This window comes from Cardiocondyla obscurior, linkage group LG01 (assembly GCF_019399895.1).
Source record: "Cardiocondyla obscurior isolate alpha-2009 linkage group LG01, Cobs3.1, whole genome shotgun sequence".
NCBI lineage: Eukaryota > Metazoa > Arthropoda > Insecta > Hymenoptera > Formicidae > Cardiocondyla > Cardiocondyla obscurior.
In genome coordinates, this window is record NC_091864.1 from 10,564,672 (window position 1) to 10,592,291 (window position 27,620).

At 34.2% G+C, this 27,620-nt stretch overlaps 6 protein-coding genes and 1 long non-coding RNA gene across 10 annotated transcripts in view; 4 read left to right on the forward strand and 3 right to left on the reverse strand.

The window, feature by feature from the left end:
- The first annotated feature begins 3,676 nt into the window (after nucleotides 1-3,676).
- On the forward strand, nucleotides 3,677-5,474 carry LOC139103324 (tRNA pseudouridine synthase-like 1). Its single transcript, XM_070657875.1, has 6 exons — nucleotides 3,677-4,113; nucleotides 4,234-4,362; nucleotides 4,480-4,614; nucleotides 4,693-4,839; nucleotides 4,897-5,131; nucleotides 5,196-5,474. The coding sequence occupies exons 1-6, from the start codon at nucleotides 4,067-4,069 to the stop codon at nucleotides 5,472-5,474; spliced, it is 972 nt and encodes a 323-aa protein (XP_070513976.1). The 5' UTR covers nucleotides 3,677-4,066.
- A 26-nt stretch (nucleotides 5,475-5,500) lies between these two features.
- On the forward strand, nucleotides 5,501-7,607 carry LOC139103329 (dual specificity protein phosphatase 19). Its single transcript, XM_070657888.1, has one exon. It carries the CDS (start codon nucleotides 5,501-5,503, stop codon nucleotides 6,116-6,118), a length of 618 nt encoding a protein of 205 aa, XP_070513989.1. The 3' UTR covers nucleotides 6,119-7,607.
- Dp1 (satellite-binding protein 1 Dp1) lies at nucleotides 6,232-16,699 on the reverse strand. Of its 3 annotated transcripts, XM_070657802.1 has the most exons (23): nucleotides 16,618-16,699; nucleotides 16,425-16,493; nucleotides 15,238-15,440; nucleotides 14,108-14,323; nucleotides 13,827-14,033; nucleotides 13,451-13,666; nucleotides 13,207-13,390; nucleotides 12,811-13,125; nucleotides 12,608-12,717; nucleotides 12,371-12,527; nucleotides 12,107-12,282; nucleotides 11,903-12,034; nucleotides 11,670-11,816; nucleotides 11,437-11,595; nucleotides 11,222-11,356; nucleotides 10,928-11,146; nucleotides 10,705-10,840; nucleotides 10,455-10,606; nucleotides 10,256-10,384; nucleotides 10,068-10,178; nucleotides 9,781-9,978; nucleotides 9,437-9,655; nucleotides 6,232-9,352 (listed from the first exon to the last, which is right to left on the reverse strand). In XM_070657802.1, the coding sequence occupies exons 3-23, from the start codon at nucleotides 15,397-15,399 to the stop codon at nucleotides 9,113-9,115; spliced, it is 3,720 nt and encodes a 1,239-aa protein (XP_070513903.1). In that variant the 5' UTR covers nucleotides 15,400-15,440; nucleotides 16,425-16,493; nucleotides 16,618-16,699; the 3' UTR covers nucleotides 6,232-9,112. The 3 variants fall into 3 exon arrangements, with proteins under 3 accessions (XP_070513903.1, XP_070513912.1, XP_070513894.1); XM_070657811.1 differs by lacking the exon at nucleotides 16,425-16,493 and having other exon boundaries at nucleotides 16,618-16,636; XM_070657793.1 differs by lacking the exon at nucleotides 16,618-16,699 and having other exon boundaries at nucleotides 16,425-16,611.
- A 204-nt stretch (nucleotides 16,700-16,903) lies between these two features.
- On the forward strand, nucleotides 16,904-21,110 carry Arl6 (ADP ribosylation factor-like 6). 2 transcript variants are annotated; one of them, XM_070657901.1, is made up of 3 exons: nucleotides 16,904-17,505; nucleotides 19,966-20,145; nucleotides 20,478-21,110. In XM_070657901.1, exons 1-3 carry the CDS (start codon nucleotides 17,286-17,288, stop codon nucleotides 20,687-20,689), a joined length of 612 nt encoding a protein of 203 aa, XP_070514002.1. In that variant the 5' UTR covers nucleotides 16,904-17,285; the 3' UTR covers nucleotides 20,690-21,110. The 2 variants fall into 2 exon arrangements, with proteins under 2 accessions (XP_070514002.1, XP_070514004.1); XM_070657903.1 differs by having other exon boundaries at nucleotides 16,916-17,412.
- On the reverse strand, nucleotides 17,571-19,742 carry LOC139103317 (mRNA export factor GLE1). Its single transcript, XM_070657862.1, has 4 exons — nucleotides 19,565-19,742; nucleotides 18,993-19,477; nucleotides 18,564-18,899; nucleotides 17,571-18,474 (listed from the first exon to the last, which is right to left on the reverse strand). Exons 1-4 carry the CDS (start codon nucleotides 19,629-19,631, stop codon nucleotides 17,764-17,766), a joined length of 1,599 nt encoding a protein of 532 aa, XP_070513963.1. The 5' UTR covers nucleotides 19,632-19,742; the 3' UTR covers nucleotides 17,571-17,763.
- Nucleotides 21,111-21,380: 270 nt separating the features above from the next.
- Nucleotides 21,381-27,620, forward strand: part of LOC139104435 (uncharacterized) — a 102,367-nt gene continuing 96,127 nt past the window's right edge. The window contains exons 1-3 of the long non-coding RNA XR_011546032.1: nucleotides 21,381-21,510; nucleotides 21,830-21,955; nucleotides 22,036-22,075. This is a non-coding gene — a long non-coding RNA (uncharacterized lncRNA). The remainder of the gene's footprint in view (nucleotides 21,511-21,829; nucleotides 21,956-22,035; nucleotides 22,076-27,620) is intronic.
- On the reverse strand, nucleotides 22,662-25,299 carry Phm (Peptidylglycine-alpha-hydroxylating monooxygenase). The gene is made up of 3 exons (XM_070659785.1): nucleotides 24,997-25,299; nucleotides 24,464-24,676; nucleotides 22,662-24,381 (listed from the first exon to the last, which is right to left on the reverse strand). The coding sequence occupies exons 1-3, from the start codon at nucleotides 25,111-25,113 to the stop codon at nucleotides 23,713-23,715; spliced, it is 999 nt and encodes a 332-aa protein (XP_070515886.1). The 5' UTR covers nucleotides 25,114-25,299; the 3' UTR covers nucleotides 22,662-23,712.

The following is a 27,620-nucleotide window of genomic DNA, read 5'->3' on the forward strand; positions in this document are numbered from 1 at the left end:
GCGCGCGACGGGTTGAAAAGTATTCCAGCGTCGAGCTCACTACAAATATTTTTCTTTCATGTGTATATGATTCCAGAAATATGGAGTGTATTCATTGCGTTCCGTTGGAAAAATGCCGTTCAGAGAAATATAGATTGCCTCTAACAGATAAATATTGCGTTATCAAAACAGCACGCACGTATGTCTTAATATACTTTAACGTTTTTCACAACTGCATCTATGCAAATTATACGATAGTAAGAAAAAGCAATATTATTGCGAGTAATTATTAAATTAAAATTATGCATACCAGGCCCGACCTCAAAAATTCCAATAGTCTTTTAATATATATATGTATACACTCAATAATATAATATACATATAACCATGGAATAAATTTCAAAAAATTTTAGACGTTTATTAAAAAGTTTATAAGAAAATAAGTTTAATAAATAGAACGCAATTTGCTCAGTAAAAACAAAACGAAAAAAAAACCGAGAGAGTACCTACAGTTTGTCGAATCATATTCTAATCGTTGTTTCGCCGTAACAGTCTCGGAATGTCAATTATTTTATTTCACACGTCCTTTGTCAGTTTGGAATATCGATACGTACGATACACGTGGCACCTGTAACACCTGAAAGTTTCGCAACCTCCAACGCGGCAATAAAATCGATAGTTGCCGTGCATCGTTATCGTACACAGCAATTACGCAAAGTGTCGTACGTTGACACATGTTATTACGGCTGTCAGGGAAGCGGAGGGGAATGCAGAATGTGATTTGTACTGTGTATAGATATACATACATAAATATATTTATCGGTTTAACAAGTAAGATTATGAAACCGTATGCTCTAAGTAGTCATCGAGTGTCCGTTCTCGGTAGTTTTATGAATGTATAGCCTACAGAGTGAAGAATCCGTCGTCATGCCAAACGCCGCTATGAATTAATTGCGGTTTCGTGAAAGTTGCAACGATTTTTAACGATACGATTCAGCGACGTGTGAACTCGGTGACAGTCATTGTCGTACCGAATATTTAACTACTGTTACCAATAGTAATTAATTAATCTAAAGTCCTCTCCTTTTTTTAACGAAAACTGTGATTTCTTGTAAACCTATTAATAACCCAACTACATGTATTTTAATTAATAGTAATTATTTTAAATATTTATATAATAATAAATGTGTATTATATCCTCGCGGATCGCAGTTTTCGCTGTAAGAAAGAGGACTTTAACCTCAGCAAAAGAATCTACCGTTATATTACAGATTCGTCGGCGAAATTAAATAATTAATGTAACCATGATTATGCCGGTAATTGTCAATTTATTTTTCCAACGTTCTCTAATGACGCGCGCGGTGGGCTTTTCGTTATTATTTAACTTTACCGTTAAGTAATAAAGTTAATCAGTGTTTGCGCGCACGGAAGCGTACCGTGTTGATTGTTGTAAATCGTATCGTGATGCCAACCCTGAATATTTACCCTGCCGACGGTTTATACGCAACAACTTCCGCATAAGCTCCGGATACACAACGGTGCTTCGAATGCAAACTTGATGTGAAATGCTAACATGCGTTCGGGCACCATGTCATCGCACGCACATACGCACATGTACTACGCGTACTCAAACCCATCCCTTGCGTTGTTCAAACTTGTGCCAGCTGCATTTTTCGAGTGTATCGCAAGAGCCCTCTCCCCATGCATATACCTGAATTGTGATTATTGCCGTTAACCCCTAAGTAGAGACTTTATATGTATGACGAGGCGACCACTTGTCTCGCGAACTGGTTTTATCGAATTACAGAGCAGTTTTATCTTTTTATTGGAAAACCTTGTTTAAATAATTCTAACGACTTATATTTTGCAAATATCTTATCTTTTAATGCATTTCATTAAACAGTTTCAATGTAATAATCATCTTTCTTTTTTTTTGTGGGAAACAAACCCTTTACGTAGTATTTTATTGATAATTAATATTTGAACGAAATATTTGATTTTTTTTTTATTAATACGGTAATTATGATAGAAATTAAATATAAATTTTTGAAAGCTTGTTATAAATTTAAATTGTCTCGATGTATTGTACAAGCGATCTTTTAATTGTTTATTGAGACGTGTTAAATGAACGATCGAATATTTTTTAATGTATCAGTGATATTTCGTAGTTGAAGATTGACGTTGCTGCAGATATGTGGTATACAGCTTAATCTGTAATTTATGATATTATGAAAAAGCTTTCGCATCTATCTCTTTTTTTCTTTTCTTCGTTATACTGTGTATATTTCGCAACACGATACGAGAGTGCACGCGACACAAGACGTACGTTTCACAGTGTACTTTAAGCAGGTGTATAATATTACTTATAATAAAGTAAATATTGTAGTCGACCGAGAAGAAACGCATTTGCATTATGAAAACTTAATAAAGCGATATGTTGAAGAACGCCTTTGGCCCTTATTCTGTTTTAATTAATCCTTCGCAAATTCTTATATATATTTTATTTAGAGATTACAGAGCGCTCGCTTCGCACGTCTCATTAGATTCGGATGTTACTTAATAATATTAATTTTTTTAGGATAATTATAATTGAGTGATTGCTGGTTTACTTACATTTGTATCTTTCGGTCGTTATATTTTCCATCCTTCCATCCTTCCGTCCTTCCGTCCATCCATCCATCCTTCCGTGGCAGTATTCTGGACTGTCCTGATGTGTTGTAGTACTTCAAATCATTTGACACTATAGTACACTGCTTCTTTTTATCATCTCTGTCGCTAACACTATCACTCGAGAGACGAACGACCGAAAGAATGACGATGAATTATCGTGGCGATTTTTTTACGGTTAAAATTAAGGAGCGCGCCGAACGATTTCTTGAATGAACTTGCACTCTTCGATATTCATTACGTTGCTTACTTAATTTCGACTGGGGTTCACTCGAGTCGGCCTCGATCACGAAACAAGAAACTGTCCATAATGTAAAACGAAGTCCGAGAGCCGTTTCTGATTCTTCGATCAATTTTCGTCGATATTTCGGGCACCACGTTTCGAACGAAATGTTCCCCGCGCACTGTATCTTGTCCAAGTTTAAAAATCACTTGTTCAAAACGGTGTGAGAGTTCTGGCCGCGACGAAGAAGACGAGCGAGGTGCAATCACCGTTGACGAAATCTCACGTACTGGTAATGGTGATAGCCGGAACCCGCTGGAGGAGATAGCGAGTGAAGCGAGTTGAAAATGCTGGTCGCGGCGAATTCAGGTCGAACGCTCTGTGTGTTTCGCTCTCGACATAATCTTTTCCTTTCGATTTCCGTGTAGTTTAAATGAAGACTTTTAAAGCAAAAAAACAATAATACAATTTCTAACCGACTTATACGTGGTAAAATAGACAGCTTTGTAATCCTCTTGAAAGAGCATGTGCTAATCACGTTCGCAATATTTACAACAGTTGTAAATGTAACATTTTTGCTGAACGACAAGCAATGGATAATGAAAACTGTAGTTGCCTTCAAACGGTATGCGAATGATAATCCAAACCGTATGTTACTAAACCCCTGTTTTACTCTAACGAGAGTATATGTTCACGTTCCTGTGCGTTGAAAATTCTTCGGATTTATTAATGGTATTGTCCGGAGTAGTAGTAAACTACATATCTTCCTTAATTTCGACTAAAAGACAGACATAGCATTTGTTGCGGCGATAGAGCTAGCGTACGTGACCTTAGCGTGATGTGCGTTCAATCTCAATCAAAGCATATGGTATGTGCTATCGAGCGCCGGTCGTTGAGGACTGAGGGGTAACGACGGAATGCGCCCTACTACTACTCGGCGGCCGAGAGAAGGGGAAGTCGCATGCGCTACAGCGGCTACAGTACGTTAGCCGCAGCAAATCGAAGAAAAAGATAACCTCTAAACTCACGCGCGACTCACGCGACAGCTTCGCCGCTGTACAACTTAATATTACTTGCTGGATTTGTCATGTAACAGACATACACTCGCTCAGTTGAAGTGACAGACTAATACATATATGTTTTACAACAATTTGGATGTGATGAAATATTGTCTCTTGTTTTTTTTATGTTAAAATAATGGTACGATACTTGCTTAGGTTTTCGTACATTGGTACGCATTACAGGTATAATATAAAGTTATACAAATATATAAGTTCAACGCAAACATATCTTGTTATTTTATATTATTTTCTTATTATTATGTGTTATTGGCATTGTATTGTGTAACTGTCATTTTGATAAAGAGGTTTACAGAAACAGACTGCGGACAATTTTATACGAAACCCTGATACTATTCAAGGAGCATTAGAAACTGCTTTACTAAACATTCTTCCAAAACCCCTTAATGGATCGAACTTATGTCTTTCAAGCAGGTAAATTATCTTGCATGTTGATATATACAATTTCGTATATGTAATTTTGTTTTCTTTGAATTTTACTGAAAGAATTCAATTAAACATATTTCTAATATAAGATATATATTTTTGCAGGACAGATGCTGGAGTTCATGCTCTAATGAATACCGCTCATGTAGAGCTTGAAAACAAATACAATAAAATATATGATTCTTCAGATACAAAAAAATATATTAACCATTATTTTAAGAAATGTGGTCATTCTATTAGGTAATCCCTAAAAGGTTTATCTTGTAGTGTACATTTACCAGTAACATATATTATATATAAAAAGTATGTTTTTTATAGGTTACTTGATTTTATACCTATAACACATGATTTTCATTCAAGACGATCATGTAAGTCTCGAACTTATTTATATAGATGTATGATACCTAGAATTAATGATGAGCATCGAATACCTATTCCAGAAGCAACACATACTCATTTTATACGGTAATTATATAAAAAAAGTAAAAATTAAAACTGTGCCTTATGGAACATGTTTTTCAGATCAGAAAATTTTGATATAGAGAGAGCAAAACGTGGTACACAATTGTTTATGGGAACAAAAGATTTTACCACGTTTAGTGCAAGAAATGTAACTAATCGCAAAATCCAATATGTACGGGCTTTGGATACTTTTACTTTGGAAGAGGCACAGCCTTTAATGTCTTTTGATCCTCTATCCAAAAATTTTACATATTGGCATTTTATATGCAAGGGGAAATCTTTCTTGTACAATCAGGTAAATTTTATTTTGCCAATAACACATTTATATTTAAGAAAGCTACAAGTAATACTTTATGCAGGTTAGACGAATGGTCGGTGCCTTAATCGCATTAGGATTAGGTAAGATAACAGAAAAAGATATCACTGTAATGTTACAAGTACCTTCGCATAGTAATTGGAATCCCCGAATTACGCCTGTACCACCAAATGGCTTACATTTATTAAATGTAGAATATGATCTAGATGAATTAAGAAATTGTACTATACCGGAAAACCAGGAAAAAAATTTACAATCAGAAAATCAAATGCAAGAGTTTCAATGTGAAAAACAAAAACAAGAACTACAGTTAGAAATATAAAATATTAAAAATATATATATTAAACTATGAATTTACAAGATCTCATCACGAAAAAACGGACGTCATTAAAATCTTGTAAAACAGTAATAACAGATCAACTTGGCAATAGATATGAAATTGAACACGGTCAAGTTAAGAACCTAGAAAAAAGTTCACCATTTGTGGTAGATGAAAAACCTGATTTGAATATTGCTAGTATAATACCAGGGTTATATCTCAGCTCTCAAGATCCAGCGGTTTGTACTGATATATTAAAAAAATATGAAATACGTCATATTTTAAGTATAGGTATCAATATTTCTGAGAAATATAATGGCATTCAATACTACACGTGTGATTTATTAGACTTACCAGAATCGAATATATTATCAGCGATAAAAAAATGTGTGGGCATCATACATGCAAATCTTAAAGAAAATATTCTTGTACATTGTAATGCTGGTGTTTCTCGTTCTCCTACTATTGTTATCGCTTACTTAATGATCATTAAGAAATTATCATATGACGAAGCTTATGACATAGTGAAAAAAGAGAGAAGTTGTATTAGACCTAATGATGGATTTGTAAAACAGCTACGTAATATTGAGAATACAACCTTCATTCACGAATTATTTAACAGTATTTTGGATATTTCCGCTGTATAATAAATTAGAAATAATTTCATTGCGCATACGAATATTTTTTTCATAATGTTATAAGTCTTTTATTGGAAGTTGAAATCGAAAGGACAACGAAAAAAATGTATGTAGACAAAAAATTGATAAATAGATCAATGAATGTAGTATATTGTTACAATATAATCCATGTGTTATAACGTTATTTACTTATGTGTACAGAGAATATTGTTTCATGTAATTACAATATATTTTATTATAACTCATTAGAAAATTATATTCATGCACAGCATCTATGAAATTCTTAGCCAAAACTAAGCATATTAAAATTTACTAATTCTGGCTTTTTCTTATATTTATCATGCATTGGAGATGACACATAGGTCGCCGTACCAAGTAGATTTATAAAAATTACTGTAAATCTAAAAAATATAAGTGAATTTCTGTATACATGATAATCCTATTATTTCATTCATAATAGTAGTGTATCAATGTGCCGACATTGGTACATATTACCTCTTTCTCTCTTCTATTACATATTACACATTGTATAGAATAATTATTATCAATATCCATATATGTGTTTACATGTGATGTGTATATATACAGGCTGTCCTAAAATCACCAGATGATACTTTATCGAGAAATAAAGCCGTTTAATATTTTATTAATTGAAGTTGTTGAAATATTAATAACGTCAAAATAAGTTAAAAACATAACTTTACAAATTTGAAAAGTTTTAAACTTCTACGTTTCTATAAAACATATTACATGTTACACAGTTAATGTTGCATTTGTCAATGTATTTATTCCAATATCATTCAGTGATTTTCAGATACCCCGGATAAATACAATATATGTATATATTGTATTTTTTTTAATTTATATGTATAATCTATTATTCACATTCCTCCAACAATTGAAATGAGCTGTCTCGAAGAAAATAGACAAGGCACTTGAACTGAATATCCTTTTCTTAGCTAGTTGGCCTCATAAATAGTAGACTGCAAAGATTTGCACATCAAATGGTGTACAAAATAGTAAAATAGAACAAATAAATAAAGCCGGCTATCGAAAGGAATTCGTGTATCGTTCACTATTCATAACGTTATTTAACAGATATAATTTGACCATTCTCTGCAGAGTGCCGATTTCACGTATATCTTAATGAGTAAGCGGCGCGGGATCAAGGCCTTCTAAATATCGTGTTCCTTGAACATATAACATTGATATATTGCTTATAATGATTAAAAATAATTCATATTTTGATGTTACAGATACAAGAAAATGATTTTTATTTAGTGAGAACAATGCAAACGCGACAAATGGCATAAAACACATTTTCCTGTTTCTATAGATCATCAAAAATTTCATTCGCGATGATTATATTGGTTTCAATCTTCGGTTACAAATCTGTTATTTAAATCTTACAATTATTGATAAGTATGCGTTTAATGCATCGACAAATCTCGTTTACGTCACATTAAAATTGTGAAGACATAAATCGAGCTTGTAGTAACTAATTAATGTAATAAGAAAATTGCGTAGTCCCTAAGGAACTTTTCCTTAGAAAGCCCCTACATTTCTTCTTTTTTTTTTTTTTTTGATTCGTGAAAATTTTACAATATAAATTTCAACAATAGTGATGTAGTTTAGAAACCACTTCACTTAAGTGGCACAAAACAACGAGAAAATGTGATATATGTACAAAAAACATATAAATAAATTAACAAATTATTATGCTAAGATCAACGAAAAACGTATAGACTATTAGCAGTCTATACGCGGTACAAAAATTATCTGTGAAAATAATATAATACACGAATAAATCGGCAAATTTCTACAAGAAAGGATTAATGTACACAAAAACTTGCTTTATATCTTAGAATATAAATTGCATTTAAAAACAATTTACGTTTCTGTAGAATAAAAAATACTACAGAAAAGTTCTACTCTGCAATTTTTATGAACTCAGTCTTTTCCTGCAGAAAATGCTGACCCGATTATTTCCCACGAAGCCACAGTCTTAAGTACAACATATCTGTACCTGGAAAGCATATTATTAAAATTGAAAGTCACGAGATTAAATCGTGCACGACATACACTGAAAAGCAGATATGACGTTTGTTGCGGCAACGACTGCTAACATAAATGACATTAGCATGGTGTACGTCGAGTTTCACAGTCTCAAACGAAGCGCGAAATACATATGCCGTGGAGCATTGGCCGCCGAGGATCATTGAAAACTGAGGAGCAGTGCAACGGTTGCACTGCAACCCCATTCGGCGGCCGATGCTTCGCGACATATGTATTTCGCGCTTCGTGTGAGACTGTGAAACTCGACATACACCACGCTAGTGTCATGTACACTGAGAAGCAGATATGGCATTTGCCGCGGCGACGATGGTTAGCATATGACACTATCGTAATGTGCGTCGATCCTCGATAATGACGAAACCCATAGTTAATATACCGCGAGGCGCCGGCCGCTGAAGACCACCGAGAATTGAGGGAGATACGCTACATACGCTAACTGTCGTCGCCGCGGCAAATACCATATCTACCTCTCAGTGTACGTTGCCGCAGCAAACGTTTTATCTGCCTTTCAGTGTACATGTGTACGTTCGACTGGACCGAGTGACATGGCAGCGGATTTAGGACAACATGCATTACAGTTACAGATACATAGGACATCGGTATTATAAATTGTAAATATAACCATCATCGTCAAATGTTGTGTGTAGTAAACCAGTGTCAGAGTCCAATAGAATGGCCAGGTCGTATGCAGCAACAACGTCAGTAATGGAACAGGGAACCACCCAACACAAGTGCATATACGTGTATAATGTTTATGTATATATATATGTATGTATGTGTGTATATCGTGTGTACATGCGTTTATGTAGTATTTTATGCTCATGTGTAGTATTTTACATACCGTTTGTCAGAGGAAAGTTACCTTACATCGTTAGCTTACTAGGTTCCATCAATTGTTTTTTTATTGTAAATTTTTCAATTTATATTTTAACGCTTCATTCCCCAAGGACCGTCGGGAGCTGCAACGGGTACATGAGAATAACCAGCGAACTGAGGGAATTCCTCTACACTGTCTGTGTTTGGTGCACTCTGAGGTTGCTGTTGTTGCTCCCATGGCCCTCCTTTCACGATAAAGCCGGTATCATTTTCGTTACCACCGACATTGCCATCGTCGCGTTGAGGTGAACGTAAACTTTCACGATATTCATTCTCTATTACGTCTTGCATCTGCCATTATAATTTTATCAATTATAATTATAGAATAATTTAAAGTTATTGTATCATATGTAGTTTTTGATAGATATCACTTACATATTCTTCCTCTAGATTCAGCAAACGTTCCTTTGCATCGCCTACGTTATCTTCCGCTCCCACAATTGTTACAATATTGGGGTCAGCATCGGTTTTTCTTGGAAACTTTATATCGACTTTAAATTCATCCATTATTTTACGAATATTTCGACCTTTTGCACCAATTAAACGTGAATGAACTGCAGCATTTATCTGTACTTCCTCTTTCGTTAAACCATTCTAAAATGAATAAAAGGATAAGTATCCGATAAAAATAAAAAAATTAATTATAATACTTTGTTTAAAGAAAAACGGAATTTATTAAAATACAAAGAATATTTATGTATTAATAAAACTGAACTCACCCATTCGTTGACAATTTTCATGATATCATCTCGTGCACTATATGCATTTTTTTCATAACCTGTAATTGTAATAATATGTTCCTCGGGATCACCCTTGCGTCGAAAATTAATTTGAACGTCGTGATCATTACGTATTTTACTGATCACCGCTCCTTTACGTCCAATAATTTTTGGGTGATATTCAGGATCAACTTCAAGCTAAATAAAAAAAATTTATATATATATATATATATATATATCATAATTAAACTTTAATTATTGAAAAATTAATTACATGATGATCTTACCTTCAATTCAAAAGATTTTAATGCTCGATCTTCTCTTTCGGCTTTCAAAGCCTCACATTTTTCAAGGATAGCTTCCTTGGCACTTTGAACGCAGGACGGCGTGCCAGAAATCTAAAAAATAAAAAAAAAGTATATGTATAAGATACACATTTATATAAACTCCAGTAACACGTAACAAAAAAAATTACTTTGATATAATCCAGTTTTTCCTCTGCTGGAGAAAGCATGATGTGTACGTCATACGTATTCATTAATTCACGCACATCTTTACCTTTCTGCCCAATTATGGAACGGTGGAAATCGAACGGTACATCAACCTAAATGCAAGGAAAGAATTGTTTTAAAAACTAATTTTCTAATTGCGAGAAAACAAAAATATAAACTAACTTGAATCGTAATAGGGACGAGATCTAGTAAAGCTTGCTTTGCGGCAGCAACGTTCTCAGGTTGTCCGGTAATACGAATTATATCGCAAGTTGGGATTGTTTCTACGCCTTCTCCATTTTCACCGTTGACTTGTTCCGGTACCTTTTGGTCATCTAAAAATATATAAAATTAAAGTTTTATAAATTTAATAAAATAAATAATTTAATTAATAAATTAATTTACTTATCCAAAGATAATGAAAGCTACTAACCGTATACATCGCGATCGGGGAATTTTATTTGCACGTCATACTCAGATGTTATATTTTGCACTTTACGGCCTTTCGCACCCATGACGGTGCGATGATGTCTTTGAGGTATTACGCATTCGACTGTTACCATTGATTCCTAAATTAAAGAAATAATATTGAATATATATATACACACACACTCACACATAGATACACAAATTGACGGTTGATTCAACAATCTTACCAATTCCTGAACGATTTCTCGCATTCGTTGTTTTGCTGCTTCTATGCATTCATGTGAGCCTTTTAGACTAACGCGATCGCTATCGACGCCAGCTCGTGGAAATGAAATCTGTACACCACCACATTCATCAGCAATTCGATGTAATACTCCGCCTCTTCGGGCTACGAAATGTCTATGATGTTTAGGATCGATACGAATTTCACCTTCAATAATATTGTCCTGAAAATATATTTAAACAAAAAATAATATTTATGTATAAGTACGCAAGTTATTCAAAAATAATTATTTCCATACAATCTCTTTAATTGTAGCTTCCAAATCGGCTTTAGCTTTTTCAACTGCTTCTTTCTTGCCCATAATTGTAATCACTTCCTTATCTTGATCTTCTTCTGTTGGGAACATAATTCGTGCACCTGTGGATTCTCTTATCTATAAAACAAAAAGTTACATAAAACTTTGCCTTAATTAGAATCTTAAAATACAACACATATTGCATTCAAGTATTTTACCTTTTTGATGTTGGCACCATTCTTTCCAATAAGAAATTTGTGATGTTGAACTTTGGCACGTACTTCAGCCGAAAAACTAGATAATTGTTTTTCATTGCTTAGTTCTAATAACTGTGCTTTTGCTTTTTCTACATCATCTTTTGGACCTCGTATACTGACCTTTATACATATGTGTACATATTTATTAATAATAGTTTTGAATTTAATTAAAGAATATATGTCGTTCTTTTTACCTTATCGCTTTTACTTTCTGCCGTAGGAAATTTGATTGTAACCCCACCGCAATCTTCCATAATAGAATGTATCAATTTACCTCCCGTACCAATAAGAGAATTATAAAACTTTGGTGGAATAGTAATCTCTTCGGTGACAATATTAGCCTAATTACAAATAAATATCTTTTGATTATTCATGCTTATACGTGTATATATATGTAAAAACAAAAATAGCTGATAATTCAAATTACCAATTCATTTTGAATCTTTTGTATCATTTCTTTAGCTTTCTCCACATTTTCTTTTTTTCCAGTGATAGTTATAACATCACTTTTCTCACCTTCCGCAGGCAAATCAATTTTTGTTTGAGTTTCTTCTCTAATCTGTATCATATAATTTACATATAAAAATAAGAATAGAAAAATTAATTATTAATAAGAAAATCTGATACAAACCTTACGAATATTAACACCACCTTTTCCAATAACAAACTTGTGAAACTGTTTAAAAATAGGTACTTCCAAAACATGATTGCTTTCGTTTAATTCTTTTACCAACTTCATTAGATGTTTATGGCACTTGTCAACGTCTTCTTTGGGTCCTCTAATCTTCACTATATCTCCTTTTTCACCTAAAAAAGAAATTATTAAAAAACATGAACAATATAATAATTTGATATAGTATTGAGAAATAACACAAAATAAAATAAAATGATGTACCTGGTCCAGGAATAGTAATTTGTACTTGATTAAATTTGTCTCTAATTTCTTTAATATTATCTCCTTTATTACCAATTATATTACGATAATATCTGTGATCTATAATCACATCTTTTTCTTTCTCATTTTCTAACTTTTTTACCATTTCTACGAGTTCCTATTATTGATACATTAAAAGTATTAGTTAATTTTAATTATTTAAGCAATATTAAATATAAGTAAAGATATAATACATACCGTTCGAGCTTTTAATACTCCAGAATGATTACCTTCAATACGGATAACGTTACTTCCATCATTTTCAGAAATACTAATTACCACACCTGTTCCTTCCTTAACACGATTCACTTTAATAAAGACAGAATAAATTTAACGTAAACCAATTCTTTTGTTTATTATGTCGATAATAAAGATATAATTTAAGATATTAAACTGCTTACCATTACAACCGTTTTTCCCAATGATATGCTTGTAAAATCTTGGATCAACATTTAATTCTGCAAAAGTAAGTTTTGCTATAAGATCATTGGCCATAAGCTGTAACTCATTTTGAGCTTTTTCTACTTCTTCAGGTGGACCTTCTATCTTGATTTTATCTTCTTTTCCCGTAAATTCTACATTTACTTTTGGCATTTCTTGAGTAATTTTTTTGATATTTACACCTTTGCGTCCAATTATGTATTTATGTATCCATACCGGAGCTTCCACTACAGCTGTGCGGACACTGTTTGCTTTTTCATATACCTTATTCAATGCTATATATAAAAACAAATATATAGTAATAAACGTAAAGATATTGTAAATTAAAGAATATAATTAAAATTTGAATTACTTACCTTGACCAAGTTTTTCTTGTGGGCCTCTAAGTGTTATGGTACCAGTTGCTGAATCAGGTGCGGGCATTTCTACGCTCACACCGGTTGTTTGTAATATTTCAGCTAAGGTGCTACCACGAGGTCCAATTACATACTTATGTTGAGATTTTGGAACTTCCACAGACACTGTAGTACATCTCTTTTCCTGAAAGAATTTATATAATACATATGCGTGCTTATAAAATTAGAAAAATATTTAACCTACCATATCCTTGTAGATGCATTCAATCTTTTGTTTTGCAGCCAAAACTCCTTCCTTCTCGCCAGCTATAGTTATTTCATCTTGTTGTACCGATGCAGGAGGAATATTTATGCGAGCACCAGTTTCTGCCATCATAGCATTGAGGTTTTCGTTATGCGCACCATATATAAAAGGATGATATATTTTTGGCACAGTTATTCTTTCAAAAGCTTTCCTCGACTGTAATACATACATTTATGATAATATATTGTTATATAAAATTGTCTATACATTACCTTAAAACAATTAAAAATGAAATGTGTATATTCATGAATAATAATTTATATTTATACATATATTGATAATTTACATACTATTATAACCATTAAAAAAAAATTACCTGTTCATCGGAAATAACTCTAATTTCATGTTCAGCTTTTTCAATTCCTTCTTTTGTACCTGTAATTGTTATTATATCCGACTGATCTTGCACGCTAGGTACATTAATTTTCGTAGCAGTTTTCTGCTCTAAATCTTTAAGTCTCTGCCCCTGTTTTCCAAGAATCCAACGATGATGATCCTTAGGAATACTAATCTGTTTACTCGCCTATAAAAATTGATATAAATACAGAATAATTTGTTTTTAATAAAAATAATAATTTTAATAATTTTAATAAAAACCTGAGTTTGAAATGTTGTCAAAATACGTCGTTTAGCTTCCTGAACTTGATTTTGCTTTCCAGTTATAAGAAACGTTAAAGATTGATCTTTAGATGATGCAATTTCAATAATTGTATTCGTCTCTTTCATGATGGTTTTACAAGTACGAATAGATTCACGTTCGCCAAATTTATCACTATGATCAAATTTGCGTTCTTCCCCTGGTACACGGAACATCTACACGAAAATAACAAAGAGACATTAAAAAAAAATCTAAAAACAGTAGCTTTCGTAATATATAATAAAACGACATTATAATACAGTGGACTCCTGTTTAACAGCGGATTTGTATTAAAGCATCAATTGTAATCAGTATTTGTAGAATACATTAAACACTCTTATATAACATTTTAGATTAATTAAACATTTTAACACAATTTTTAATTTCCTCTAGAATCGCAATATATACTTACCTTTTCACAAGTGCATAAGGAAGTTATAAAAAATGTAAAGGTTTACCTTAAAAAATTAAAATGCACATTTACAGAGATTGCAGAAGAATATTTTTATTTAACTTGAAATTAAAACAAAAATTAAAATAAATAGTGCTTCACTATTTAACATTTAGTCACTGTCGCTATCCACAAATGAGGTCCAATGACATTGTCTTTTTAATATTGGCTGCACAGATTCGTCGCTTGAAGAGTCAATAGTTTTATCTCTATTATTATCGTTATTTAAAAACAAATTTTTTTCCAAATTATATTTAGCTTGTAAATATGGAGATAGACAATCAAGCAATTGTCTTTTAAATTCGATAAAGCGTTCTGTTGACGGGTCAATATTCATAAAATGTGTCTCTAGCTTTTTGGCTAATTCTAATCCTTCATTTAAAGCCTCTAAAGTCAAATGATGTTCTGGTTTGTTAAAAATCTGGAATACGACACATGTAACATCAGCCTAACATATGTGGTTAACGCGATGATTTTTTATAACGCAAAATGTATCCTCTACATTCTACAGGAGTCCAATGTATCTCTTTTTAATATCTCTTTGTAAAAAAAAAAAAAAAAAACCTACCAACCCTAATGTATACTTACAATTAATCAATGAAAAAAAAAAAAGATTGTAAAATCTTTCAAAACTTTTACCTGTGTAATAGTAATACGACCAAGTTGTACGCTGTTGTTTATAGAAAATATGTTAAATTGTCCAGAGTTGGAACTAGATGATTCAGGGAGGACGGGGAATGTCTCATCGTAAGTAGGTGGCTCGTAGGCCGTTCCCTCTTCCATTACTGATTGCTGCTGCATTTTTCGGATGTCCTGTTTCGTGCCAAGTCCTTACAGTAGCACTGCAATAGAAATGAAAAATATTCTACCTTCTTAATAATACCTCGGTAAATATATAACATACATATAAAACACAATATCCAATATCTTTAGCTATCAGTAACACAAAAATTAACAAACACAAGACCCATATAATTAAATTTAAATTTCTATGCTTCACATATTGTATATTATACAAACGCCCAAGCATTTGTACCATTCGAAAATTACTTAATTACATTTAAATTATACATCATTATTAATTTCTTTCACGCGATATTAGCCTCAATTTAGCGACGAACGAGAAGAAGATTAATTATCACTGGCGGGACACGTCGATAGCCGTGTCGAAGATAAGTTTTCTCCCGGATAACCCGAATAATCGCAAGAGGATGCAGTCCGGGCATTTTCGCGGAGGCGATTGAATCCCGATAGAATTCCACGATAACATTTTTTTTTCTTTTCCCTTCACACTCGACTCTTTCGTCGTGCGGTGCAAACTTTTCCGTGCCACGAGACGGCTCCAAATTTCGCGAAAAGGACGGGATTCGTGCGCGACACATGCGGCGCGAAGATGGCATTTTTTTCTTTTCCGAGGGTATACTTTTCCCGATGGAATTCCACGGCTCGCGGGAGCGTCGTGACCGGGGGTCGACAAGTAGATGCGGACCGAGAAGGCACGTCAATGACCAATGGCTGAGACAGTGACCACCATATGGAATGGAGCGTTAACTTGACACGTCACGAGATCGCTAACCTCTCGCGTCGGAAGGCCAACATCTGCACGTTGTGGTGACGGGCGGAAAGAGAGAGAAATGCCGCCGCGGACGAGATCGAAGGGACGACATGAGGGATCCGCAGGGACAGGTCGAGAGTGGCCGCAGGCGCGAGGTGCAGGAGCCGTCACACGACGCCGGAAAAGCTCACCGAGAAGAACGGCGAGGCACGCACGCTTTCACGCCATGCGCGCGACACGGAAATTTTGCAGTTTGCAAGTGGCTACTTACTCTACCGTAATAAAGAAATCCGGCCAAGTAATAAGCGCGTATTACGTAGCCAGTTTAACGGTGATTTGCCTGAAACAGTAGAACGTCGGTTACGAGGAGCGGGCGACGCACTTGCGGGGTCCACGAGATTTAATTAAATTAACACAGAGCGGATTCGTCGCTCCATTACCACGAGACTCACGACTCTCCTTACCGGTAACGCAAAGTGAAATGAGACTGAATGAGAGACAGACAGACGGAGGACCCCTCGGAACGGCTAAAAATCACCATCGCGAACGCTTGCGTCACTGCGAAAAGGTACCAACCTCGCACTCGCGAAGTACTACGTCTCCGCCCGTCGCTAGATCACCGCGAGTATTCTTTACCAATTCTTTGCCATCGTAAATTTATTCTAAAAATTGCAACTTAATTTACCTGTTCATCTTCTTCACATCCTACAAATTAATCAAAGGTAAAATATAATTTAAAATCAAAGTCGAGTCGCGTTGGCAGAAATTGAAACGTACGCGGGTGTGAGTCGCGCGATTGGTCAGCGGTTAGAAATATTTTCAAGCCAATTAGAATTTCCCTGGATTCTCCCTTATCTTTTCACTCGAGTGTCCCTTCTTACATCTGTTTTTTTTACCCCCGTATATCTATTTCAATCTTTCATTCTTCTTTATTTTGAGTAAAATAATTTTAAAGCCAAATGTATGAAAATAGAATTCGGCTAATAAAAAAATTGCCTTTTATCCTCAGCCGAAGTGTGCCATAAACTTTCATATGCAAGTTTCAAGGCAGCTTGTAGGAGGGGATATCTTTACCCCATTTTAACGCGTAGATGATAACGCAAATAATAGGAGGGGATAGGGTGGCTTATTGATGTACCTCAAATGTAAGGGATGCTTGCAACGTCAAGAGAAAATGGGGTTATTCGATCGTTTAGCGAATCTCTTAGGTCTTAGGAAAAAAGAAGTTAACGTTTTAGTAGTGGGCCTTAACAACAGTGGTAAGTCAACGGTCATAAATAATTTCAAACGCGAGGATGACCGTTGCATAGACATAGTACCCACTGTTGGGTTTAATGTCGAAAAATTCGCATGTAAGTCAAATAACGAGGAATGACAAAGTTAAAGACACGTGAGACATTCTGTTGCTTTTTGACACTTTCCATTATTGCACATGCACAGTCACGTGGCAATGTATGTTTATTTCACAAAATTATTACAAGAGACAACGCAAAATATTAAATGAATAACATATATGAAACGAATACTTGAGAGGTACAAAAATCATAAATAACTTATTTGTTGTAGAGAGATGTCTTCCTATTTACATTAATATATTTTGTATTTATATCTTATTTATTTGACTTGTTGGAAGTTAGTTTTTTCTTTTTTGCAACCTGTCTGGTGGTTCTTTGTACCATTTTATTCTTTAGTTTATTTTTGACTTGAGAACTATTCATTTTGTTTGTTGTTTGCTCAGGCATTTTAATAGGTGATTCAACAATGTTATCCATATTAGGTGATAAACTCAGAGGTTCTACATTTTTATTGTAAAATAATGGAGTACTAGTGACCAATTTGGTAGTTTTTGACTTCTTGCTAGGAGATATGTTACTGGTTGCTTTTAACGGATTTTTATTATGTATATTATTAGTACTAGACTGTTGTGAGTTAAATAAAGATGTTCTGTTTGTATTAGAATTTTCCATTTCATTGGTTTGAAAATTTAATTTTGTCTGCTTTAATTTAATTTTAACTATTGGCGTTGTTTCTACCAACAAATTTTTATTAATTTTTTCTTTCTTTGAATTGGGTATAGCTTTCTCAGGTTTCTTTTTCCTTTTCATCAGATTTTTTGATGGGCTTTCAGTGCGAGGTACTTTCGCTTTTGAGTGACTGTCTTCTTCACTCTCCTCTGACAATGTAGTATTTCTAACATTTTTTTTCTTTTTCCATTCACTCCATTTTTTTTGCAACATATGCTTTTTCTTGAGATTTCTCAACTTTTTCCGAGCTGATTGCGATTGAACTAAGAAGTTTTCTTCTTCAGAACTGCTGGTGTCCTACAAATAAAATAATAGATAAAACATTTGACCACAAATAAAGTTATAAGTTAAAATCTTTTTAATATTCTATATTTGTAATGTCATACATTCAATTCCAATAGACTTTCGTCGTTAGTTTGTGTCCATATAAATATAGAATCCTCTTTTAGAATTTTGTCAAATGCAGTTTGTAAATTGTACATCCTGAACTTTTTCAGCCATGACTTTAATTTTTGTTTTGTTTCATCACTTAACTTGCTTTTGTCTCTTGTATCAACCTCAATTGCATAAGGTCTTGCTTTGTCAGAATAATATCGCAAATGTATTATCAAGTTCATATATTTGTTATTTTCCTTGTCATATGTACCAAATAGTTCCAAACTGATTAATCTGAATCCAATGTCTGTTTGCAGTGTACAATACTTTATTTGTGAAATATGTTTCTGAAAAAAATATGAATTTATTTTGTAATATTATAACTAAAAAACTTTATATTATATATCAATTATTTTTATGAAACATAAATAGAAATATACCTGCAATGACAAAAATTGCTCTTGCCGCACAGTATAACAGGCCACATGGTGCTTACAGTTTTTTACAAATGAGATTAAATCTTTCGGTTCCTTGATAGGTGTTTCAGATAACAACTGATCCATATTGATGGACATAGGCATCACCCATTTTCCAAGTGTACTCTTTTTATTCTCAATAAAAATCTGTACTGCATAAGTATAGTCTTTTTGCTCTTTGTTTGATGATGTAAAGTTAAATATAAGTTCATGTCTTTGAGATTTAACACACCAAAATCCAGCAAATCTATATAAATCAGTCTGTAAATCATATTCAACATTCGGCAATTCACGAGGGGAAATCTCCAGTCTTTGCAAGTGTTCCTTAGTCACATATTTCTCCACATCTTTAAAGCACGAAATTTGCAAATCTTGTTTGCACTGCTTAATAATGAATCGTAGCTCTTTTATCTGTTCGATCAGTTTTTTCTTTTCGGCAGCCTTCGCATCTAAAAGCCAGAAAAAACAATTAATCTTTCTGCGGTCTTTTTAGGCGGTTTTAGGTTAGGTTTGCACTTCGTAAACTATTTACATACTTTTACTTGGCGGCTCGTTATTTTCGTGGTCGTTGTCATTCTTGGTAGAGGAACTAGACTCCTGCATTTTCGTTGAGCAGTATCGTTATGCCATTTACAAACTTGCAACAATAACTATTGAATAACTTTCGGAACAAGTACGCGCCAAAACTATTTGTATTGGTCAGTATTGGCGGTTTCAATCGTTTCCTCTTGATTCTTCCACTTTTCTCGACATGCGATATTTTCAGATGGCGTTTCTGAGTGTTAAATTATGATATTTTTTAATTAAAATCGTTACTTTGACGAATTTCTTAAATAAAATAAAAACATTAAATTTTCATGAATTTATTTACATTTAATTACATTATTTATGTAATTTACAGTTGATTCTCTCACAAGCTAAATAATTATTGTTTCAGTTAAAAATGTCAACTTCACGGCGTTTGATATGTCAGGCCACGATCGTCACAGGTCATTGTGGGAGCACTATTACAAAGATTGCCATGGAATCATCTTCATAATCGACAGTAGTGATAAGCTGCGGCTAGTTGTCGTGAAAGAAGAGCTAGATATGCTTTTGCAACATCCTGATGTGGCAGGTATGCTTGGTCTCAATTTCACTAACGTCGATTAACTTTAATTCTCTCGTTGTCTATCTCTAAGAAAAACATCAGAAAGAGACGAAAAGAGAGTTGAACTAAGATTACAGTTAACTGACGTTGATGAAATTGGCCCTTGGAGGTGGATAACAAAATTTTAGTAGTGACAAATTAGAAATAAAAAAAGCAGATTGTTAAAAAATTATTTAGAAAATTTAGAAACAGTTGTTGCTTTTATGTAAATATTATGTAAATAGTTTTTATTTTTTTTATTAAATAACATATATTTATTATTATTCAACATGACTGAAAGAAAAAAATGATTATTTCAGGACGCAAAATACCCATTCTCTTTCTGGCAAACAAGATGGACCTACCAGACTCATTGACAACAGTGAAACTAGTTGCAGGGCTGGGTCTTGAACGAATACAGAATAAGCCTTGGCATATACGAGCAACGAATGCATTAACTGGCGAGGGCCTACAGCAGGCAATCGAGTGGCTAACAGATCAAATTCGCGATATATACATTAATAAGAGATAAGCTACGTCGTTATAACGAAATACGACGTTTTTCCTCGTTGCCTTATCAAGTTGACCGGTCTGGTCAAACGTCTATAACATAATTCTTATCATAATTCATAATGATTTGATAGGAATACAATATTTATGTATAATTATGTAAAATGAGCGGTAGTACAACGATTGTTGCCCCAATACAAGAAGTTCAGAAAAAAAGAAATAGATAAGACAGGTGTGAAAGAGAAAAAAGCAGGCAGTAGTACATATAATTACATAAAATGTAAGTTTTTCTTCGTTGCTTTATTAAGTCAATCGGTCTAGTCGATGTTAATAGCATAATTCTTATTAAAACTCACAACGATAGCAATGATATAAATATTATTTAAAATGTAATATACAAAAAAGTATGCAATACCACATAAATTCTAAAATAAAACTCTTAACTTTTATGTAATTAATTCAAAACAAACGGAATAACCTGTAGCTTAATTATAAAAGCTTTTTTAACATTTTATTAATTATAGAAATTTATTTTGTGCGAGAAAAAAGTGTTTATTAGGAACAACTTGATTCGACGCATTACAAAATTTGCGCGTAAAAGTTTTACTAGCCTCGGCCATCAACTAAAAGCAGAGGGGGGGTCAACCAATCACGTTGCTCGAGTCGCGCACGGGATTAGACATCCGACACTGCGCGGAGAGTACGTCAGTTGATCTCTGCAGTCAGTAGCGACAGTTCGGAAATCAGAGTCTCTGTGTATCGTCTACGCCGTTTACGAATTTTCGCGATCAGGAACGCGTTACGGACGTGAATTTATGCCGGGAGTGTCGATTATGGCGACAGGTGAGCGATTTTCGTGGATTTGTCGAGCGATGCGCGATATGCAATGGGTTTTGAGTATCGGGGCAAGTGCGGTCGGCGCTCTGCGCACTTCTTGCGTCGCCATTACATGCGAACGGAACGAGACAGTCGCGGGTTTCTTGCCTGTGACTTTCTTAGGAGGAAAATCGTGTCCTTCTGACGCAAATTGCCATCGCGAACGTAACGTGTCGAAGAATGAGATCGCCCGATGCACGTAATTCGTTAGATATCGCTCTACTTTGCGAAGAAAATAAGATTGGGTTTTCGCAGCGTAACGGTCGCGAGTTTGTATTTTTTCAAGGAGGAAGAACAAGAAGAAAGTTTCAAAGCTGTGCGCGGTGAGACTGTAAGGTGTTCATTTTCGAACCGAAACTGGTGGGTGTTTCCGTAGCTGCGCAGGACAAAGCAAACTTCAATACTGTAGCTGGTAAGTGAAATGTTTTAAAAGAAAATGGATGATTATTATGATTAATTACTTAAATAATTAACGTTGATTAATTTTTCCAGGTACTGCCGAGAGCATACTTAGCTAGCAGTACAACCACTGGTGAGTAATGTTACATATTGGTCAATTTTCAATATTTATCTATATTATGATGCCCTGTATTTAATCTAATTCAGTCTAATTGCACTGTATTTAATCTAATCGTACGAGTTCATAACTTATAATCATTGTTTTATTATAATCTTAATTACTGCAATTCTTTGATCTATAATCTCTTTTGTTATAATTGGTACTTTGCATTCAGATGAAATAACAATTAGTAATGTCTAATAAATTATTTTACCTAATCGACAAATATGTCATGTAAGAGAATCTGTTAAATCAAAAATTTTTTAATTTTGTGAAACATAAAAAAAGAATAAACTCTTGAAACAGGACACTGTAGTCAATGCATACACATAACGAATATAATAATACTGTGTAATTGGCTGAAACATATGTAAATAAAAGGTGACTACCTTTAATTGATGAATTAAACATGTAGGGGTCACCGAAATCTTATTATCATTGAATGTATTTAACTGAATTGTATACATGGCATAGTATTATTTGTGGTCCCTACAACACATTGTATTTATTTATGAGAGTTTACTGCAAGGTCTTAGGCATGTGAAATAAAACGTTAGCAACTATTGCATAGGTATTTATTGAAATACAGGTCTTGCAATTAGATCTTTCTCCAGAGATGACTGTTACATTTATGCATTGTCGAAAATAAATATTTTGTAAACGACATTGCAAAAAAAAGTACGCCGAATAATTATATCTACATCTCTTGATATTCTCTTCATTAATGCAGTCTCAAGAAGAGATTCCTGAGTCTTGTATATGTACAGTCTAGAGCAGTCACTGAAAGAAGGACTTCATAACATTTGAAAATAGTATTCTCGCCACATATATACATATACACACACTGTCAACGCATAAGAAATAGATTGATTTTGTAAATATCTTTATGCTACTGGAATTATTTAAATGCATTGTGCAAGTGGCATTTTAATTTAGAGCTGCCACTGTATCTCAATGGATTAGTTGATAAAATAATTTTGGATGTATGTACACCTCATTTGAATGTACAGAATATTAATTCCAATATTTTCTTAAATCTTTTCGAGTGCAATAACAACAGAATTAACATAAATATTAACAAAAAAATCCTAGGCCTAAGTTTAACGTTACCATTTCGTATCACATCTGCAATGTAGTAATTTGAATAATTGTATGTCACACTTATAAAAATTTACAAAAAATGGTATTCTGATAAAGTAATATCGAATCTTTTCCAAAAATTACACAAAGTAAGTACGTATCCTGGTTAAAGTAATCCTAAAAATATTTACAATAAAAAATATACAAGTTAAAACTTGATTTGGAATAACTTGTGCGTATGTTGGATTACAATTTCAGAATCAATCTTAAAAATGCAATAAATAATCTAAAACCGAAGACATTTTTCTAGAATAAATTAAAAGTTACATCATGGAAATAATAAATAATAGTTTCATTAAGAAACCAATAAACTATAATAGGACGGCTTGGTCTCTAGATATAGACTCTATCTCGCTGACAAATTCGATTCATATGCATTTAAATATAATCAGAAACGTTTGGATTTTCTTTAGTTCTCCAAGAAAAATAAAATTAATCTATTTCTGTGCCAGGCGACACTCTATGATAGATTATAAGGTAGACGCTTCTCTGTCAGGAATATTAATCAAGTGTTGTCTCCAGTAGTATGAGGGAGGTCCATCGGTGAAGCAATATTTCCGTTTGAGTGGGGTGTCGTTCTTCATGTAGTACATAATATATAAATTACACATTTCGTCTTCGTTCGTTCCACCTATATACGTAACTCTGTCGCGCGTACTTTCCATGGTACAACGGGCAGTTAGTATGTCGCCGAATGTAACCGGAATTTTGTGGGTAACAGGATAAAACATTTGAGGCGTCAATGGATCTCTCTTGGCGATTTCAATCCACTTGTCATTCGGTTTTATTACGTAGCCAGATACGACTTTTCCGAGCGAATGGGTGTGCGTTCTATATGCAAACGGATATATAGTCTTATTCTCCATTATGGGACAAGACGATTCCATATAAGCTGTTTGTCTAGGTAGAATGTATCCGCCTGTCCCGAGCAAAATAACCCCAGCTTGGTTGTGCATTGTTTGAGTTGTATAATGTAGAATTACACCTGAATCATCCGTGCTGCCATCCTTAAAACGGTCAATGTGTGCATAATGCACTTGTAGCACTAGGTATTGTATAGGAGAATCGCCACCCACTTTAAATCCTACTCCTTTTGGTAGATCTAACTTAGGAGCGTCCCTTGCCCACGCATAAATAATCTGTGAAAGTAAAAAAACTTGTTACTTCAAAAGCATTTGAAAAGAAATTCAAAGTATGTTTGGCAACATTAATATTTATTACTTGAGATCCTTGTAGACAAACAGGTGCTGTGTTTGCGTTATTTGCACTTGCCATTTCCCCACAGTTCCAAACTGCTTTTGAAGAACCTGGCTTGGTACAGCCATACAAAAGCATATGATGGGCTGTGTTCATTGTTGCATTCGGTTCAAAGCCAATAATGTAATAATTTTTCGCAAAGTCCACTCTTACAGGAGTGCACAAGTACAATTCAGGCTGTTAACATAAAATGTCACATATTATTTATATTCTACAAGAGTAATTTCTTACAAAAGAAATAATAATTAAAATATTTATTTATTACAAACTAACACCTTCACCACCCTTGCAAGTAGTACATAAATTGTCATAAGAGCTAAATTAAAAATGATACAAGTGCATAAATGTGTTTGCAAAAGAATTATCAGTTATCCGACTTTTAATACATTTAATTTTTATCGCATTGCAACAGCCATATGCTATCACGTAATCCTATTTCACACGTAGTGCGCGTATTATTCCCGTGTTATTTGAAAAGACTGAAGAAAAACACTTGCCTTGTACGGCCGTACGTTCGGCATTAGCAGCGAATACCTTTCGACATCATAGCAGTGTGTGAATTTGAAAAAAATCGCGAATGCAAAGTAACACGTAAACACGCATCTCTTCCACATTTTTCACGTCAGTACTTCGCACGCGTCTGCCCTTACCAGCGCTGCGACAAGGGGATGCCACCTGTCAAATGCTACAGGTCGATCGATACGTCACCTAACTTGACCCAAGTCGAACCAAATGACGTCAAGAAAGGATATTTTTGGCTTGGAGATCTGGAGGAGAGATATCGTTCATTCTTTCTGTTTTTGTTTTCTTCTCTCGCATAGGTCCTTGATACGATTTCGAGACATCTCTAGATCTGCATCTCTAAGTTCTTTTATGTAGCTTTATTTTTCATGTTAGAAAAAAAGATACAGAGTTCAGATTTTTTTTGGAACTGTGATATTGGTGGCGGCATCGCGCGGGAGCGTATTATGTTTCTTATCGAACGATACGTCGGTAATTGCTGTTATCTCAATTATCTATCACTGCACTCTCGACTTTCATTCTTAGGACGGTAAAAGAGCCTTTTCGTAGGTATTTTCGCAAAGTAGAGCGCTTCAGAATACAAAAAGACATTTTTATCAAATTCATATTATTTTAACGTCTATTTCTATCGACTCACGTTGAAATCTAAGTTTCTTTTATGTTCCGATGTACTTTAACTTAGTTTTGACTTTTTAATTAATTTATATTTGATTTTATATTAAATTCTCAGAAGTAGAAATAAAATAAAAAATGAGCTGAAGAAATTAATTATTATTTGTTGATATGGATATAATTCAATTGCTTAAGCCAGAGTTTCCAATTAATTAACACGTAATTCAGTTAGTAACTAGGTTACTCTCTTTTTTTGTATGTTAAATAACAAAGTTAATAATATTAATAAACTGCGCTGATGCTACTTGGACTACCTGTCGATTGAGTTGGTCAAATTTTTGCCGAAGTCGGTCGAATAAGTAGCAATGACGCAAAATGAAGGCGGGATGGGAGTTTACTACGTAATTCTCGGTTTCATCAAGCGTAAAGGGTGCATTGGGAGAAAGGTAGTCTCGTCAGGGTTTTTAGTATCGTAATAAAGCCACATCTCGCGCGGCTTTACATCAGATTTATCGCGCGAGCTTTCTATGGCAACGATCTCGGCTCATCTCCCGTTGCGGTTTCTCGTAGCCCGCCGTCGTCGATCGATCGGCGAAAAGCCGACGAATTAATATAGTTTCACGACGATGTATCTGGTCGCGCTAGGCGCTGTTGTCTAGAGTTCGTGCACGGGGCCGAGACAGTAAATTAGCTGGCCCGTCGATTAACCGTTACACCGATCTTATTTGCCGATTACGAAATTACATTCGTGGACCCTGATGGAGGGATTGATCACGAGGCCCCGGCTATTTATAAGCGATAGACGGTGTGTTTAAACGACGAGCGGAATTAATTAACCTAAGTAGAACTGTGGGAATTGGCTAATCGATTATCTTACAGAGTGCTCCCGTTTTGTAAATATTGTCTAGAATCGTCAGGGATATATATGCATCTTCCGTATACGATGCGCTGCTAAATAAACTTCGGCAGCCATTATTTAGATTTTTTTCGGGTGTATTTTTATTATTTTGCTGTCTCTTCTATATTTGTTTGCTGGAGAAAATATTACGACGCGGATAATTCTTTGCGCGATGTTGCGATTGGAAATGAATATTAATATTTCCTTCGTGAATTACACATTAGAAAAGGGAACAAACGCTGCAAATTTTTGTTTACATTTAAGTAATTATAAGTAGTTTTTTTTATATAAAAAATTGACTTTAGTCTTTAATTATTTTTAGAATATATAATATATGGGTTGTCTGATTGAGATAATTTGCAGTATTCACACGAATGTTATTTTTACTTCATTTCTATTGTCACTGACAATGAGTCGATGATCGTTAAAAGTATGCCGGCAAGCGGCGACGTACGTTTTTGGAAAATAAATGACCGGTGAAAGTGCAGCGGGCGAGTCAAAGAATCTAACGGAGGTGTGGTCGACAATTTTAAGAGCCATTGATGAGAGCCGAAAGAGCTAATAAAGTCTTCTCTCTTTCGCTCTTCACAGGCTTGTAATGTTTGACTTACATATATGATAATTCGTAGCCGTGTCGGAGCTGAAAATTGCCTGACAATCGTCAAGTTATCGTGCAGCGCATGTAAACGGGCTTACAAATATCTGTAGCTGAACTATTGATTTTCAGTCGAATTGTTATTTTTACGCGCGTGCTTAACGGGAAGTTGCATTAGAAAATAGGTCAGACGGAGAAAGAAGACAGGACTGGTTGTTTTATTAAATAACAGCTCTATTATTTGCACTTAAACAATAAGCGGTTTGATAACGTAAATAGCTCCTCGTGGCGGCGTGCTAATTTTTTTTTTTTTCCCCCCCAGTTACTCCACGTTCATTGCTCGAAGTTATTTAGATCGAGCTGTTCCGCGAATGCTACATGTTAACGCTATCGGAGATTTCACGCAACGATGAACAGCCAGCGATTAACGCGGAAATCGCTTTCATACTTTCGTTTCTTCCGGTGATGATCTACTTCGCGTACGCACGTATGTC

What these genes read in the sequence shown, in the direction of transcription:
- LOC139103324 (XM_070657875.1), top strand. Translation starts at nt 4,067, where the DNA reads ATGGTACGATACTTGCTTAGGTTTTCGTACATTGGTACGCATTACAG. An exon ending in AACTTATGTCTTTCAAGCAG is followed by an intron (nt 4,363 to 4,479) that starts GTAAATTATCTT and finishes ATATTTTTGCAG; the next exon opens with GACAGATGCTGGAGTTCATG. An exon ending in AAATGTGGTCATTCTATTAG is followed by an intron (nt 4,615 to 4,692) that starts GTAATCCCTAAA and finishes TGTTTTTTATAG; the next exon opens with GTTACTTGATTTTATACCTA.
- LOC139103329 (XM_070657888.1), top strand. Translation starts at nt 5,501, where the DNA reads ATGAATTTACAAGATCTCATCACGAAAAAACGGACGTCATTAAAATCT.
- Dp1 (XM_070657802.1), bottom strand. Translation starts at nt 15,399, where the DNA reads ATGCAGCAGCAATCAGTAATGGAAGAGGGAACGGCCTACGAGCCACCT. An exon ending in AATTACTATTCCTGGACCAG is followed by an intron (nt 12,283 to 12,370) that starts GTACATCATTTT and finishes TTTCTTTTTTAG; the next exon opens with GTGAAAAAGGAGATATAGTG. An exon ending in AAAAGATTCAAAATGAATTG is followed by an intron (nt 11,817 to 11,902) that starts GTAATTTGAATT and finishes ATTTGTAATTAG; the next exon opens with GCTAATATTGTCACCGAAGA.
- Arl6 (XM_070657901.1), top strand. Translation starts at nt 17,286, where the DNA reads ATGTACCTCAAATGTAAGGGATGCTTGCAACGTCAAGAGAAAATGGGG. An exon ending in TAATGTCGAAAAATTCGCAT is followed by an intron (nt 17,506 to 19,965) that starts GTAAGTCAAATA and finishes TTATTGTTTCAG; the next exon opens with TTAAAAATGTCAACTTCACG. An exon ending in GCAACATCCTGATGTGGCAG is followed by an intron (nt 20,146 to 20,477) that starts GTATGCTTGGTC and finishes TGATTATTTCAG; the next exon opens with GACGCAAAATACCCATTCTC.
- LOC139103317 (XM_070657862.1), bottom strand. Translation starts at nt 19,631, where the DNA reads ATGCAGGAGTCTAGTTCCTCTACCAAGAATGACAACGACCACGAAAAT. An exon ending in TAACGAGCCGCCAAGTAAAA is followed by an intron (nt 19,478 to 19,564) that starts GTATGTAAATAG and finishes TCTGGCTTTTAG; the next exon opens with ATGCGAAGGCTGCCGAAAAG. An exon ending in AAAGTCTATTGGAATTGAAT is followed by an intron (nt 18,475 to 18,563) that starts GTATGACATTAC and finishes TTTTATTTGTAG; the next exon opens with GACACCAGCAGTTCTGAAGA.
- Phm (XM_070659785.1), bottom strand. Translation starts at nt 25,113, where the DNA reads ATGTGGAAGAGATGCGTGTTTACGTGTTACTTTGCATTCGCGATTTTT. An exon ending in CGAACGTACGGCCGTACAAG is followed by an intron (nt 24,677 to 24,996) that starts GCAAGTGTTTTT and finishes TTATGTTAACAG; the next exon opens with CCTGAATTGTACTTGTGCAC. An exon ending in TTTGTCTACAAGGATCTCAA is followed by an intron (nt 24,382 to 24,463) that starts GTAATAAATATT and finishes TTACTTTCACAG; the next exon opens with ATTATTTATGCGTGGGCAAG.